General features: G+C 38.8%; 1 protein-coding gene across 1 annotated transcript in view; it reads left to right on the top strand.

Annotated features, from left to right (window-relative positions):
- The window catches only part of TUBGCP6 (tubulin gamma complex associated protein 6), a 42,650-nt gene extending 29,269 nt beyond the window's left edge, over positions 1-13,381 (top strand). Inside the window, 16 exon segments of the mRNA XM_017818179.1 lie at positions 917-1,066; positions 1,694-1,775; positions 1,852-1,940; positions 2,123-2,238; positions 2,858-2,996; positions 3,089-3,205; positions 3,452-4,760; positions 5,168-5,223; positions 5,480-5,672; positions 5,933-6,101; positions 7,756-7,897; positions 8,841-9,035; positions 9,285-9,417; positions 9,652-9,865; positions 10,958-11,157; positions 12,903-13,381. Coding sequence (XP_017673668.1) covers positions 917-1,066; positions 1,694-1,775; positions 1,852-1,940; positions 2,123-2,238; positions 2,858-2,996; positions 3,089-3,205; positions 3,452-4,760; positions 5,168-5,223; positions 5,480-5,672; positions 5,933-6,101; positions 7,756-7,897; positions 8,841-9,035; positions 9,285-9,417; positions 9,652-9,865; positions 10,958-11,157; positions 12,903-12,994 — 3,396 coding nt within the window. The 3' untranslated portion in view covers positions 12,995-13,381.
- The last annotated feature ends 4,064 nt before the right edge of the window (positions 13,382-17,445 follow it).

A 17,445-nucleotide genomic window follows, 5' to 3' on the forward strand; every position in this document is an offset into this window, starting at 1 on the left:
AGTCACTAACACGGTATCTTAGTAGTTCCCAGACACTGTTCTACAAGGGTAATGTTGGCAGTTAAACCTTCCCCCAGGTTGTGTGGCACCCAGGCTCAGTTATCTTCCATCTGAGAGTTACAGTCACATTTCATCCCTTTTCAACAATGCCCTCAAGAGCTGGCTCTTCACTTCTGCTTAGTCTGGTGCATTCCCAGGAACACACTTCTGGGCATCCCATCTTCTGGCTCTTACCAGTAGATGGGGAAATCCAGTGTGAGTGTGCTCGTGCACATCCTAATTTTTTTTTTTTCCCAAGCTCGGTTACCCGTTTTCTGCACTGAGTAGAGTAGCTTCAGAGATTTAGGTGTGTTGAGGTGGAGTAGAAAGAGCTAAGATACTTAAAAAATAGGTACTCTGTGATGTGCACTGACTGTGTTTTTGAGAGTTACATCTTGTGTGGAGCTGTCTCCTGTAGGTGTGTGTTAGTTCTATTCCAGACATTTCCTACTGAGTCAGGGTCTGTGGGGAATGTAAGTGAATAAAACCACTTTTGACAGGAGAGATGCATTCAATGCTGAGTTACTCATGCTCAGTTAATCTGGATATTCAGAAAAGGAAATTTGAGATGTTTAGAACATGATTAGTATTAATGTATGTATTGGATTTTAGGTTCCTGTCCAATTCAGTGGTAAAGACAGAACCCTGAGAATCTGACCTGTGATCCAAGTTGTGGAACATTGTACCTCTGTCTCCTACTTTGAATGATATAAATGCTAAAACCAATGTTTTTAGTAAAAAATTTTAGAACCTGTATAGAGACTTGCGTCAGTGTCTTGATGCACTACTAAGTTAAAAGAAATATATAATATGAGTACATAATATAAAGTTTTGCTATTTAAAAAATGTATTTAAAAGGAAATTTCTCATTTTTCAGCATTATATCTGTTGGTCAGATATACCTGTTCCTCGGATTTCAGTTATTTTTTCACTTGAAGAACTGAAAGAAATAGAGAGAGATTGTGCAGTGTATGTAGGTCGAATGGAAAGAATTGCCCGATACAGTTCCATAAGCAAGGAGGAAAAGGTAAATAAATAAAGGAATAAATACCTCATTGGGATTTTTATTTTTAAATACTCAATTTTAATTTTTATTATAACTTTTAAAGAATTTTTATTTATGGTTAGAATTTTTTCACTGGTCAATTGCTGTTTTAATTGTTATCATAGCAAATAAACTTCCTTAATATAGCTTTTAAAAGTATAGGTGGTGTGTTGTATTTTCATATATTAAACGAGTGTTGGACTTCCATCTTAGTTCTTTGCAGCAGCAGATTTGTCCTCATACTGAAGAGATTGTTAGATCCTAATTTAACAAATGTGACAAGCTAATTAGTAACCAGATAAGACTATTTGTAATTTGCATAGCTAATCATTTTTTCAGAACTTTTTAGTTAGAGACTTCTGTCCTTCAGATTCCGTCATGTAGTGTATATATCAGATGGATTTCGTTTGTTTTAAGATCTGGAGTATTAACTTTCAATAGTAGTTTGCAGACTTTCCATTTAATTAATTGTTTTATTGATATTTCTGTATTATATTAACATATTAATAACCATTGTAAAGTGTGTACCTGTCTGCAACAGTGTATTTTCAAATCTAAAATAATAGAAAAAATTCCACCAGTAGTTTTGTTTCTTCTTTTATTTTTTAGGATTTGCGCATGGAAATAGCCAAACAAGAATTAATTGTTCATGCTCGGGAAACTGCTAGCAAAGTACTAAAAGCCATTAGTGGTAAGTTGCAGTGGTGTTTCATGTATTTTCTAGTGGGTTTGTTAATGTAAACTAAAGATATCTTCTTTTAATACAGATCAGCAAATATCAGAACGAATGGCTTTGGATGCAAAGAAACGGGAACAGTTTCAGAAGCTGAAAGACCAGTTTGCAAAAGACCAAGAGGTATCTCTGTATATTTCTAAAGGCCAGCTGTATTTCTTAGGCAAATAAATGAAAGGGTATCTTGATTTATTGTACTGAAGTTGAATGAATAACTCATGGGGTACAAATAAGAACTTCTTGCAGATGTGTGAGTTACAGCTGGTATTGAGAGTGGCTTTTAAAAGTATTAAATATTTATGCAGCGTCGCCTTGCAATGAAGCAGGAGGAGATTGATGATGATTTCAGCTATGCCCGAGAGCTCAGAGAGAGAGAAAAAAGACTGAAAGCTTTAGAAGAGGAAATGGAAAAAAAGGCAAGGTAAGTGTATCCGAGTAGTCTCCAAAACCATCATAAAGACCTCAGGAAAAAATTATTGTGTATTAAAATTTATGGTACTAGTAGTTCCCAGACACTGTTCTACAAGGGTAATGTTTGCAGTTAAAGGTGGATGTAAGGATTTTTGGTAATCTGTGAGCAGTTTTGTTAGGAATGGTTAGTGGCCCAAAAATCTGGGACCCACTAATTTATTCCAACCCTATGCAGTCTGGGTTTTGTTATAGTCAAAATTTCAGGAAAAAAAATTTAACTCCATCTTACAAGTAAAAGCAGAGCCCACAGCAAAAATGGTCACATGTATGTCAAAGCAGAAGTAAAAAACAGATGAAGGAGTTAGATTGATATTTCACTTTCTTCTGCTACATCTAAAAATACTTAAGATAAATAAGTGACCTACTAAGAATAGGTATAGAAATACATATTGACTAAGAATACAGTCCTGTTTTTTCTACCTGTTTATTGTCTGTGATTGAAGCCTCTGGCTTCTACATTTTAAAAACTACTCAGTTTTGAAGTGCTAAAAAGCCTTATTCTTTAGCAGGGAAGATGAAAATCAGTATGCAAAAATCTATAACTTAGCTTTTTTTTAATCTTCATTTAGGCAGGAATTAATTGACCATTATAGCAAACTTTCTGATGATGCAGCTCGTAGGGAACAAAGAACATTATGGAAAATCCAGCGACACAAGTTGGAAACAGCCCGTCTTAAGTTTCTGTTAGAAGATCAAAAACGCATTGAGGTATCTTCTGAAAATATTCAAGAAATGTAATTTAGAAAATTTGATATTTGGTACTTAAAGACTTTTGGGTTTGTCTTTTCTTTTACTTGTAGGAAATGCTTGAAAAACTTCCAGATGGAAACTACAGGAGAAAATTAGATATTATTCCTTATAAAGAGTGCCAATTGGCTTTGGATAAAAGCTCTGTTGAGAAAGATCCACCTTCACAGGTGAGTTCATTTTCTTACATAAACTCCAAGTTACTGTTCCAGGTTTTCCTAAAGGGAGTTTAATTTCATTGTTCATTTCAGTTCAGTAAACACAAAGTTCATGGTAACAACAGGGTGAGTTGTTATCACTTACTTATAGTACGTATGAAAAATTGGAAAATTTTAAATCTTATAATAAAGTGGTACCCTAGTTAGTAGCTTGATTATGTGACTAGCCATACAGTGTAATAATTATTTCTTTTTTAGGTGTCTTCTGTGAAACCTCTGCATTCTGATGAGACAATCGACAGAAAAGAATCTGAACCTGAACAGGAATATGCTCCTTCTGCTGACAAAGCACTGCCTATGCCAGAGACAGCAAATAATGATGCTGATCAGCATTTTCAGCCTGAAGCAGCAGGATCTCAAAACAGTCTCCAAAGTTCAGAGACAGCTTGCAGTCCTCTATGCTGTGCTGACTCCCTACCTGAATCTAATGTGAATATAGAAGATTTCTTATCAAAGCCACAAGATGAACAGTCTGTTGCCATTAGCACACAAGGATCTTCGCTAGATGAAGCATTCAGAAATATTAACTCAGATCTTTCTGAGACTTCTCAAGTAAGTGAAAGTCAACCTGTCTTGGGAGGAGCACCAGAAGGAGAAGACAATGTGCCATTGCATCAGCAAACGGAGTATGATTTTAATACGGTCCTCAGGCCATCTGCAACTTGGCAGGGACATGTTAGAGTTGGAGAACATGTATTTGATGTGGAATACAGAAGGCCTCGGTGGAATATGCATGGACATGCATCTGATGCCAGCATTAGAGTGGGAGAATATGTACCTCAAGTGGACACTTACCAGCCACATTCAAGCCCTTACGGGCATTCTTCAGACTCCCATATAAAAATCAGCAGCTATGTTTCTGAAGTTGAATCTAGCCGACCTCGATGGAATATTCATGGGCATGTTTCTGAAGCTCATATTAAAATTGGGGAATATACTTCAGATATAGAGCCCTCAAGGCCTAGGTGGAACATTCATGGACATGCTTCAGAAGCCAATATTAAGATTGGAGAGTATGTGTCAAATGTAGCTCCTACAAGGCCTCGGTGGAGCATCCATGGCCATGCATCTGATGCCAGTATCAAGATTGGGGAAAACGTGTCGGAGGTGGTCTCAGCCAGACCTCGTTGGAACGTCCATGGGCACGCGTCACAGTCACACATCAAAATCGGAGAACTGGTTTCAGATACAGAGCCTTTGACATCCTGCTGGAGCCCATTTGGACACGCATCCCAGTCAAGCATCCAAATAGGGAAGTGGGCCCCATCTACAGAAAATGATCCGATACCTCATCGTAAAGCCATTTCAGGTTCTTCATCCGACTCCACAGTACAGACACTTCTGTACAGTGAAGAGTTATCTCCTGCTGAAGGGAGCAGAAAGGAAGCTAAACTGTCACAAGTTAGGGAAGAAACTTTGCCACAGTCACAGATGTCTGACAGTGTTACAGACTTTCCTGATGCTAATATTAAAGATGATAAAGAAGAAAATGAAAAGAAACAAGAAGGTAAAATGAAATTAAATTTATTCAGTCAGCATTTAAGGGCTTGTGAAAGTAACTGTAAAATGTTTTTGTTCAAAATGGGTACTTACTACTTAATTCCTTGCATAACTTTTCAGATACTGCTAGAATTCAGAGGGAAGAATAGAGCTTAGTCTTGCCTTCTATAGACAAGAAACAGAGCATTAAAAAATTCTAGCCTGAAACTTTATGAAACAGGACCTTGTGGGTTCTTGAGTAGAGAACATGCATAAAAATACCTGAGTGGGGCTCTTGGGAGGGACTCTTATTGGAGTCGTTATTTCTGTGATGGTTTGTAAAGAAATTTTGAATGACATCAGGAGCAGATCTGAAGTATGAACTAAGTATTATAAGTAGGTCTAAGTAAATGCTGGTTTTAATTGTATTTACAGTAATTGCAGACGTGGTCAACAAGGACCCTTCTCCAGACTCCTTACAGAGCATACAGGTAAGAAACAAAAGTAGTTGTTGAAAAGATTTATTTTTCCTTTGAAGAATTAGACACACTGGTAGTTCAGGTACTAAGTTTCTCTCCTAATCTAGTAGTCATTGTAAAACCATATTGTTTTCACCTGTCTGAAGTGTAGAGGTGAGTAGGCGCTTGTATTTTCAGTTGGAACAGCTGGTCAGTTACCTGTAAGAACACGTTAAGCCTGAGTAGACAAAGCCAGCATCTCATGAAATTGTCCATTTATGTGTTTTAGGCAGAAGAACCTGAAAAAGCCATTCCACAAGATAATGTGCCTCAGGAAACCTTAATTGCTGAAGCTAATGCTTCCAAGACTAAGGAGGAGGAGGGGGAAGAGGAAGATACATGGAAGAAAGAACAAGCTTATTTGAAAGCCTTATCAGATCAGTATTGTATTGAAAAATATCAAGATAGTTATGATTTGATGTGTAAGTAGAACTGTTGGAACAGTAGATCAATAGAAGATATGGTAAACCTGAACAAGAAAGCTGAGTGCCAAAAAAACACCCCTGACTTACCAGTAAATTATTGATGTTATGAACTGCAATAGCCAAACAATTTGCTCATAGGCACAAAGATGAGATGTTATGATTTTCTACCCTAGAGGTGTTTGTAGAGTTTAATAGGAACATATTATCAAACTTCTTAAATATAATAACTTACAATGTTTATATATTTTTAAATTTAGCAGAACTACCAGTTTCTCATCTCTTGCATCATGTGATACCAAGATCGTATACTTTTCCTGTGGATCCTACAGTGCAGTCGGCAACAGATGAAACTGCTGTACAGCTGAGTGAGCTCTTGTCTTTGCCAGTGCTGATGAAACGTTCTATTACTGCTCCACTTGTGTCTCAGTGAGTATTTATTAGAAATTTAGCAATTAATTTAGATTTTAATGTTGTGTTCTGTTTTGAGACAAGAGTTGCACAAAGGTGTGTTCTCTTAAATTTTCTCTTTGCTCCTAGAAGTGGTTCAGTGGACGGTCCATTACTAATTAAAAAGTTCAGATCTACGTGATAAATAGTAACATAAACTTAGATTTTTATGTGTGAATTAAAAATTTGAATGTCTATTTGAAATACAAGGGCTTAGAGGGAAGTGTTTGCTCTGTGGCTTGTGGATTATGCAGCAGTGATTTTGACAAGATTAGTTTCATTGTTCTTTTAAAAAGAAGGTGTATTCTTTATAATGTATGTGTTTTTATTTGGCAGATGAAAACTAAGGGACTAAGAAAAGAAAAATCTTTTGATTATGTGAACGCTCATGCATATTGATCAGGGTGTATTTCATGTTTCTATGGGAATTCCAGCTTCAGGGCTGTTTTGAAGTATAATAGAAGCTGTTCTTGTTACAGTTGGGATATATAGGGAAACCACATATATGTCAGACTGTTTTGTGAGTATATCTAATGGTGTTTTAAATAAAAGGGGACCCCTGGTGGTCTAGTGGTTAGGATGCGGCGCTCTCACCGCTGCGACCTGGGTTCGGATCCCGGTCAGGGAAACTGCCCCGGGCAGATGGAGCTCGTCAGCCCTGCAAGGCCATCCATCTAAGAGAAGGTCACTCTAAACAAACCTACATCCTGAGACCCTCACTGCCACTGTCCAAGCTTGCTCGGCCCCGGCAGATGAACCTTAGGATTAAAGGGTGGGCTCAGTTCAGCGCACACTGGGTCTCACCTAAAAAATCCACTGCGCAGGCTTGAAGGGTAATGACCTTTCCCAAATCTTCATCCGCGAAGACTGACCATACTATACTAAATAAAAGTTTTTGTTATTATGTACAAGATTAGCTTCTGTCATGAAAACAGTTGTTTACAGATGCGTTAATTCCCCTTTTGCAATCTGCTTTCTTGTAGGTCTGAATTTCCATTTACTAGCTCTGAGTATGCTATACTCCCAAGTTTGGTGCAATGTAGAAAGATATAATTATCTAACTTAATTTTAAACATCCAGACCAGCTCCCAGAATGATCTGTGTACAGATTCATGCATCTGGCAAAGCAAAGTGAGCAAGCCAGAGCTGCATGCTGGCAGAATTAGCCAATCCCTGATAGGCAAGTTAAATTATTTAAAGCTAGGTTGAATACCTACACTATATTGTAAACTGTAGTGTGGACCTGCCATCAGTGTCTAGTGACAGAGCTTTACCAACTAGTATATTCTTCTTGGGGATTTAATAGTCTTTCTTAATCTGTTTTTGTAGGTGACAGAGATAAGAAGGTTATTGATAAAATATTGCTCCAGGCCCAGCAGCATGTTCTAAAGGTCATTATACACAGCTGGTCTTAAAATACATCCCCAGTACTGTTCAAAACCCAGTTACCTGAAGTGATAGGTTTTAATTCTGGTAAATTTTGGATGAAGATTTTTTTGTCTCTTGTTTTTTTGCCTATGTGAATATCATCTTAAGTTCTGGAGCATTAATCTAATGTAGCTACAGCTGAATATTAACAGTAAGGAAGGAGTTGCATGTAAGTATAATACCTTTTCTGTGGTTTTATTCTTAGTGTTTCTCTTGTGAACAAAGCAATAGTTGATTACTACTTTGTGGAGCTGAACGTAGAGAAGCATTTTGAAGCACTGAGACACTTTTTGTTAATGGAAGATGGGGAGTTTGCTCAATCACTCAGTGACCTGTTGTTTGAGAAGGTATTTGCTTTGTTGTCGTAATCGTTGTGTTTGAGTTGTCTGTTTTGATGTCTCTGAATTAATTTGGATGGGAATGAGGGAATGGTGTGAATTAGAATCCTAGCTTTTGACATTTTCCTCTTTTGTACTGTGTTGAGAAGTCTTGTAGCAAGAAATTTAACATTGTAAGGACAGAGGCAAAAGGAGGTCTTTGGCAGATAAGGAGTCATGGAAGGATATTTCACTGTTTACTGTGAAAACTGCTGCATTATTGCTGTCCCCTCCCATCTGCTGGCAGCAGGGCTGGAGAGCCTGTAGCCATTCGCTAAAATCCATTGGAAAGCCCTGTGTTGCAAGATACCTACTCTTACCTTAAATATACTTAAACAGAGAGAGGAGAGTGCTGGGCCCTGTGATGAGACAGTATTTTCATGACTCACTGCTGTATTTGTGGGGAAGACAGCAAGGTAGGAGGGATAGCCTGGGTTAATATAGCTGGTTGTCAGTGGAGATATGCGCTGTAGGGGAATTAAGGCATTTCTGTGAATCCTAAGAATGCTTTAGACCCAACTGGAGAAAGCACTCAATGAATAGCTTTATTTGTAAACCTCTGAGAGTGCTGAGTTGATGAAATAGGCAGATTCGAGTCAGATAAATACCAGTCCTGTCCCTGGCTTTCTAAAAACTGTATTCCCTGCTGGAGGAATGTGTAGCAGCTCTTGAACCACAGCAGACACAGGAAAATAAATCAGTGCAGGTATGAGATTACCTTCATGCTGTGAACAGCAAATAGTTCAGAAGTTGCTTCTTATGCTGTTCATGCATCCCTACAGCAGAAGTAAAAATTTCCAATCCAGGAAGGGTTGTCACCACTTTACCATTCTGCTTTAATTCACCTGTGTTCAGGAGCCAAGACTCTTTACTGTGTAATTAGGATTTTTTTATTTTTTTTTTTTGTCCCTAGCTTGGATCAGGACAGACACCTGGTGAATTGCTGAATCCACTGGTTCTTAATTCTATTTTAAATAAAGCATTACAGTACAGTCTTCATGGTGATACCCAGCTTGCTTCCAATCTTTCTTTTGCCCTCAAGTATCTTCCAGAAGTGTTCAAGCCCAATGCACCTGATGCTCTGAGTTGCTTAGAGCTAAGGTACAAGGTAAGAAAGCATGCAGAAAGGTAGAACAGTGCAATTATGCCATGGTTCTTATGTACCATGGTAGAGTGAATATGTTCTTAAGAAGGGAGTAAAATAATTGTGTAATGGAAGTTACAGGATTTATTTAGCCTGGCCATTGCATTACATTATTAAAGTACATACATTAAATTGTTGAAATACTTGTATTTTTAATAATCTTGTAATTTCTAACTAAAAATGTAGTATGATCAGCACTGTTATTTCTTTTAGGTTGACTGGCCTCTGAACATTGTCATTACTGAGAGCTGCATGAATAAGTACAATAAGATCTTCTCCTTTTTGCTTCAGCTGAAGCACATGGTGTGGACTCTCAAGGATGTTTGGTTTCACTTAAAACGTACTGGTAAGTATAAGGAGTGAACTAGAGAGCATGCTGTTTAAAATGCCTTTAGCACCCTCTGCTAGACAGGTGCTTATAAACAGTCACATCAAGCTTCAAAAGCCACAATTTCTTTAAGAATCTTCCTCGGCATTTTAGACAGACTCTACTAACAGAAACCTTCATTACTTTAAAAATCCTGGTTTTAGATGGTGTCTGTGGATGCTGATGATAATGCATTTCTGATTTTATTTTCAGCTTTAGTGAGTCACGCGTCAAATTCTGTTCAGTTTCGACAGCTCCAGCTGTATAAGCATGAAATGCAGCATTTTGTGAAAGTTATTCAAGGTTACATTGCTAATCAGATTCTTCATGTTACATGGTGCGAATTTGGAAACAAACTGTCTTCTGTGGGCAACCTGGAAGAAATTCACAGAACACATGCTGAATACCTCAACAAAGCAATCTTCAGGTAAGCTACCTTTCTTATTTTTACTTCAAATGTTTAAGTTAATGGAGTGGCTAGTTCTAGCCTAATGTATTTGTGCAAAACTGACTTCTACCTGACACACTAAGTAGTCTTTACATAAGAAAGTGTTTTTATGTAAGGAAAACAAACTTCATGGCATGTTGTGAGGTGTATTCTTGATGCTTCTCATCTATCCATCGTTTTCATTTCCGTGGACTCCTTGAGTTACCTCCTGCTTCTGTTCACTGTGCCTCTGGAAGTTTCCATTCTGACCTAAGAGCTCTAAACTAAGGCTCTTGCCACAGTTCTGTTTTTCTTTCAGCCCATCCTTTTCATAGCCTTTGTAAATTATTGCTGTTCCATTCAGCATGAGTAGTGTGCACAAGTAAGCCTTGCTGAAGGATGTAAAATGCTTCTCCTGTACCTTTTATGTGCCTTTAATATATGTGCAGTGACCAGGGCTGGGCTTTGAAGGGACAAAAAGATGCCTCTGTCCACATTTATGAGCAGTGCAAGAGACACCTGCCTTTCAGGAATCACAAGCTTTTAGCTCCTTGGTTACTGTATATGAGGCAGAGGGGTGGTGTGAACAAGAGGAAAGAAGCCTAGAGTTTATTTGGTTTCTTCTTGAAGAGTATACACTGGAATGATAAAGTGGTGATATGGAGGGAGAAGAGATGATAAAGAACAGAAATTATAAACTAGAAGAAATCTCTCCTTTCATGTCTCTTTTGGTTTTAATCAGAAACAACTTGTTAGAGCTGCTGTTTGGATACCAGGGGGTGGAATGAAAGGGGATTAAAGATTAAAGAGACTGAGAGCATAATGTTTTTAAATGTCATCTCTTTTGCAAATACAGATGTAATTCTAGAAATCAGATACACTGGGGCAAATATCAGTTTCTTGGAAGTGCAAGCAAATTATGTTAGTTTTAGGCACCTCATTTAAAATCCCCATTACAGTTGGCCGCAGTCTTGTGGATTTTTTTCAGGCAATTACCTTTAACCTAAAGGATTGTCACCCCTTTTTATTTTTAGTCTTACAACCAATAAATTATGTCAACTAATATCTAAAGTTGTTTTTGTTTTCTCTTAGGGGTCTGTTGACAGAGAAGGCAGCCCCTGTGATGAACATCATACATAGCATCTTCAGCCTTATTTTGAAGTTCCGCAGCCAGCTCATCTCTCAGTCATGGAGCTTCGATGCAGGGAAGCAAATGGCTGTTCATCCCAACTTTGGTCTGATGCAGCAGTCATACAATACCTTCAAGTATTACTCTCACTTCTTATTCAAAGGTGAGAAATTGCATAAATTTTAGATAGAAGAAAAAATAACTGACAACTAAAAAAATTACAAAGATGTTTTGGTAGTATAACATAAAAGTAGGAAGATGTGTGTACTTAGTGTTAGAAAATGTAATTCCCAAATGAAAACTGCATTATTGTGGTTTGCAAAGATCTGTATATCCATTAGTTAAAATGTCCACAAAAGAAATCTAACAGATATCCCAAAACTGTCTGTAAGTTTTTGCTAAACTTAATTTACAAAATAAGAATTTGGTATTTAGCTCTATATATGTGCATACATTTTTATTGGCAGCAATGAGAGATAGGTAGATACCACTTAGAAGTAATTTTAGATATATATGCACTAGTTGAATATTACCATGGGTATGAGATTTGAAAATTCTGATTCCCATGTTGAACTAGAGCCTCCTAGCACTAGTTGGAGCTTAAAGCCAGTGCTCCAGGCAAGTGTTTTTCAGCTACACAGATCATTTGCCAAATGTACTTTCCTTTAACATGATAAAATTTTATCTCACTGTCAGCTTAGGCTATAGTGTGAAGAAATGGTTACCTGTCTTTCCTCTCCATTTCTCTTTCAGATCTTGCTTTTGTTTTTAGTACAAGTTCCTCTAGTACAAAGGTGGTTCATGGGGTTTGGGTTCCTTTTTTTAGAAAATCCCGAATTCCTGAAGGAGATGCAACTGTTTTTCTTAGATCTATTTTTCTAGAATATTTTCTAGTCAGACTATATTCTTCAGGAAATGAGCTGCCCTTTTTATTCTTTAAGGGTGTCCAAAAATGGTGTCAAAGGACCAAAAACAGATATTTCAGGATGAGTTAGAATGGCTGCTTCCAAATTCTACAGGAAGCCAGAACACCTCTGGGAGCCGCCTAAGCCCATACTACGAGATCTATGGTTGCTTCATGGACAGAGATTAATAGACCATTCCGTAAGGAAATTCGATGAGTGACCCAGTTCTTTACACCCTCATTATTAAGCACTACAAAGCAAATGTGTGCTTGTTCATCTCCACTTGTACCTTCAGTCACCATGTATTGTAAAATGTTCTCTTTCCACAATGGGTTGATCCAGAATCCATTGAAAGCCAATACAAAGTTGTCTGGACTTCAATGGCTTTGGCTCGGGCCCTAACTTCTAACAATACACTTTCCCTTCTTCCTTGCATGCTCCTGCTGCTTGCTAATTCCCTTTATATTAGTGCATGGGATATTTGTGAGCTCAGGGAGTTTCTGTTGGCTTTTTTCCTTTGTAATTAAGGATGTTTAGAGCAGTCAGTTTGTTCATTCATAGCACCTGAGGGGTTTGTCCTAGGAATTTCTCTTTGGTTTTCTCTCTCACAATGGACTTTGCTCAAGAAAACTTCAGCAGAGCTACTTCTTTCACAGAGGTCACCAGAGGACCTAAACATACTTCCTGGTCAGTTGAAATTATGATAAGAACAATACCACCTAACTGTGAAAGATTCTATGATCTCTATGTTTCTGTGAATGCAACTTGATAAGGAAATGCTTTGTTAGAATAATACATAGTCTTTCTTTTGCATCTTTTTTGAAATAGTTTATAATTCTAGAAAGAGATACTGGAGTTACGTTGAAATGTACGTTTGTTTTTATTGTCCTCAGATTTCTGCATTAGGCTTTTTTTTTAATTAAAGGCACATTTAATTAATGTCAAGGCTGACTTTAGAATATTAATCTTAGTTGAAGCTTATTTTTTTTTGTTTTTCTTCCAGTGGTAACAAAGCTTGTAAATAGAGGATACCAACCACATCTGGAGGACTTTCTGCTGCGAATCAACTTTAATAACTACTACAAGGATAACTGAACTGTATATAGAGTAAGGATCACTGATAACATAGTAAAACAGAAAAAAAATATATATGCTTATGATTTATAGAAGCTTATGCAAATGCCATGCAAGGGGCATTTTTCTTCAGTGAAATAACCCACTATGTAATAGCATGAAGAAAATAAGCACCACATACAGAGCATGATGATGCTTAAAATCCACCAAACCTGCCAGTTGTTTGATCTGCTGAAAATTGATGTTGTCATTATTGCAGAGAGAGAAAAGCTGACTGCCTGATCTTAACACAGGAGAGAGTGCAAAACTGTATATCTGTGAATGTGTAAATGTTGTATTTTCAGTGGTGTGAATTTCCTTGAATGTAAATACATGTATATGAAATAAATTAACAGATACTTTCTAAAACTTCACTTGGTAATTGTTGGATAACTTGTGCCAAATTTAGCTTCTTTATACCTAATTTAAGCAGTGCATCTTATTTTGTGGTGATTATGTAAAACACTTAAAACAGAAATTCAGCATCACTAAAGCACAACAAAACTGTAATCCCAATATATTCCAACTACTGCTTTCAACTGAAGGATCACATTTTCAATTTGCTAATAATTTTCCTTTTCCTTCTTTTTTTTTTTCTGTATTGTGAAAAGAAACAACTGAACTTTCAACTTCATGGTATGAGAATGTTTTAGAGAGGCAGTCAGCTTTGAAATATGTTGATTTCGAGATCCTGGAGTCACAGTTGCTTAAAATGTGGATATATATATGAACAGGAGCTGTTCATCTGATTAGGGAACACTTATTTAAAGGTACAGGTCTGGCTGGCAAGTTAACAATACCATGGAATATTGAATAACAATATTTTCTGATGATGTATAGGTAGTTTTATGATTTTTTTTTTTCTGGAATAGAAATAAGCATTAGAGTGAAGTTGACTTCACATACCAACGATGAAGTTGACCTGAGTGTTTCTGCTCCTGCTCTGGTTCCAAAGTCAGTATAAAAATGTGGTAATGCACAGTTGTAACATACATCTTCTATGCTGTTTATCTGTGATGTATTTAATTGACTAGCTGCTTTCTGTTCTACGGAACAGGGGATTGAAAGAGCAAGTGGCTTGCAGACTGAGCTATTTTGTTGCCTGGGCAGGCAGAGAGCTATTTTGGGAATTTGTAGGACTGGGTGTGTGTGTACCTTCTGGTGCAGACTGATGTCTTGTCGTGAAGCACCTAGACTTCCCAGCAGAGAGCAGCCACACAGCTTCTGTGGGGAGCAGTGTCTGATGTTTGAGACTTTGGAGCTTGGCACTGCACTGTAATTGTAGAAAGACAAAGGTTTATCTTTCCCATGAACCCAGTGTAACTCCTGGGGGAACAGCACACATACCTGCAGTCAGCTCTTCAAAATGCCTGAAGGCCTTACCTGGCCGCTGACATGGGCAGCCAAGAGAGGGTAAGAAAGAGGGAAGAGAGAAAAAGGAATTCAGAGCACCTAAATTAAAAGTCCTGGTACAATTACACAAGAGGAGCAGCCTTTTCTCCCTTGACTTCTGAAGGAGTGCTCCCCAGTGATGGAAAAGAAGGGCAGGATTAGTAATAGCTAAAAACTTCTCAAATGCAAGCACTGATGAATACTGCAAAGTTAGGACTTTAGGTGCAATTGTAGAGGGATGATCTCCTTCTTTAGAGACAAAAGTCTTCAAGAAAAAAATGAGAGCGAAGTATGGAAATTAAGACACATACCCCCCCCACCACTCCCCATTTGCATTGCCGAGCACGATGCTATAGGGCACGGATTAGCCCTTTGGCCAGCTCAGGTTGTGTCCCCTCCCAGCTGCTGGCCTGCCTCCTGGGCAGGGGCTGAGGGAGGGAAGAGACAGCCTTGACACTGTGCAAACAGGGTTCATCAACAGCCAAAACATAGCTGGTTTAGCTGCAAATCCAAAACACAGCCCTGTAACAGCCTGCTAGGAAGAAGGTTAACTCCGTCCTGTCCAGACACTGCACAACGGAAAATTAACTTTGATTTGGAAAATAGGGCAGTTAAGAAATACCAAGAATGTCCTCAAACTAGAAAAAAACTAATGTGTATCTTCAACTTTTGTGGTGTTCTACGAGCACTTCATATAGAAGTGATTGTATTAGCTCTTGGCTTTTCTGCACAGTAAAACTTTTGAGTGCAGGGGAGTGAAAGTCATCTACAAATCAGAATTCTGATCCACACCTCGGCACTGGTAACTCCTGAATAAAGGTGGAAGGGTGAAAAGCCCCACACCCAGCACAGCTGCAGTGTATGGGGCCTGCCAGAGGCAGCTCAAGAGCATTCCCTCCTTGACCTCCTTTTGCCCTGGCTTCACATTCATTGATAGGGGATCTGCTATCTCCACTTCTGGGGAAGGTTTAAAGGTGAATGGATCACCTTTTGTTTTCTGGCTGCAAAAGAACAGAGGAGAAAAGCCACAGTTTACTTAAGAGGAGTGTGGTAATGCCAGTCCTGGTGCTGAATTAACTCAGGGGAAGAGCATTTCAGATGGGAGGTTTCCTGTCTGACAAGCTGAGGAGGTAGAAGCTGCCTATTACTGATCCTCATCACTGCCCACAGTGTCAGCCCAGGTCCTTTTCATTTCTTCGTGCAGCTGATGGACCACACCACAGCCTGCTGCTCAGGGCATGGAAAACCTGTTCGGTCACCAGCCAGGCCTGGAAGCCAGCTGGCTTTGCTGTCTTCAGCAAAATCACCTAATCTCTTGGTGCTTTAGATTTTCCACCTGAAAAAGTGGTAATAGTATCCATCTTACTTTGTGCCACTTAACAAAAAAAAAAAAAAAAAAAAGAGGAAATGCTATTTAACAATGCAACGATCTAATGTTCTACTGTATAAAAATGCAACTTCTAAATTGACTCCAGAATAGAAAACCCATGAAGTAAGCTTTGTAAGTCAGCTTTGTCTAAAAAAAAAAAATGTTTTCTGTTTATACTTTCCCAAAGTATCATTAAATCTCACCTGTGGGTTTACCTGCTGAAGGTGCATGCTCAGCAAGAGCTCTGCAGTGCTGCAGCACTGTCCTTGCCCAGCCAAAACAGCAGCAGGGGAGGAGAAGAGCAGCAGGGAGCTTCAGATTTTTTGCATTCCTTGGAGAGACAGATAAGCCTGTCTGTTCCCTTTTCGGGTTTCTGCTCCCCTGTTAATTATGCATCTGCTGCAAGAACTGCATGAACAGAAGAAGGTACAGTCTATACTCATGTGTGTCTTTATCACTGCCCCTCATGTCCTTTGATCTATATGCCATGGTACCTGCCCTGACACAGGGAAGCTGCATCCTTCAGTTCCATGGCTGATTTGGGAATGAGGGAAAACAGAAATGTTAAGAGAAGGTGGGGGGACTGAATGCAACATTTTTATACTGTTGAGAGGAACTGAGAAATGTCACTGCACACAAAAAAGGTCCCGCTGTAAATGCAGGAAGAACAAAGTCAAGTTAAAAGATGTAACAGAGGTAGTGGCTGCATTATTTAGAACTCACCCATAACTGTGTGATCTTACACTGGATGTGACAGCATCGTGAAACCGTCCTATTGGATTCACATCCATTAGCTGTCACCCCACTCTGTAGGGGTAAGTGCATGTTACTGCCTCCACCTGTCTCATCAACTCTGGTCAGAGGTAAAGCTGCCCAAGTCCCACCCACCTGTGTTAACAACGCTGAAGGATCAGCTAAGGAGGGGCATTGGGGCTGGTTGGACATTATTGAGCACAAGTGAGCAGCCAGAGCATGTGGCAGTGTGTGACCTGATGAAGGGTGCTGTCTGGAGGGAGGTACACAGTCAAATATGTGAAGCATGGAGCTGACAAATTCAGGATAACCAAGGCCTGAATTTGCTCTTTCAGTGGACCATGTCTGGATGCACTCCATGCAAAGGCAGAAGCAGCAGGTCTGGCCTAAACCCACTTCCATCACAGATGAACTCAAATGCAGAATACGAGAAACCAGTCTGTTCAACAGATATTATGGAGTGCAGAGATTTACCCCAGCTGAAGCACCCCAAGGAGCCACATATGTTTAAATAATTTGGTTTAAATAAACTAATAAACAAAATACAACTTCACTTTCCACCCAAAGGCCTATTTCTGTGAGCAGAGTTAAAATCCCATCCTGAATCTGCTCACATCAGCTGATGCATTTAATTCCAGTGACATAAGGAAGAATAAAAGAGGTGTCAGCATAGGTCTTATGGCCAAGGAAGTGGGAGGGAGGTTTCCCTTTGAAAAATGTGAGGGCCCTTACCTTGCTCTAAGCATACCACCAAAATAACTGGCAAGGCAGGAAACCTGTGAGTTCACTCCTCAGAAAACACTGCAAAAATATAAAGTGAGGTTTCTGTGATATGACCTGGCCATCTGATACTAACAGAACAAAAACTTCTAAAGAAATGAAGTTGGCAAACAGTATGGTTAACAGCAAAACTGTTTTG

This window comes from Lepidothrix coronata, unplaced genomic scaffold (assembly GCF_001604755.1).
Source record: "Lepidothrix coronata isolate B3197 unplaced genomic scaffold, Lepidothrix_coronata-1.0 Scaffold66, whole genome shotgun sequence".
NCBI classification, from domain to species: domain Eukaryota; kingdom Metazoa; phylum Chordata; class Aves; order Passeriformes; family Pipridae; genus Lepidothrix; species Lepidothrix coronata.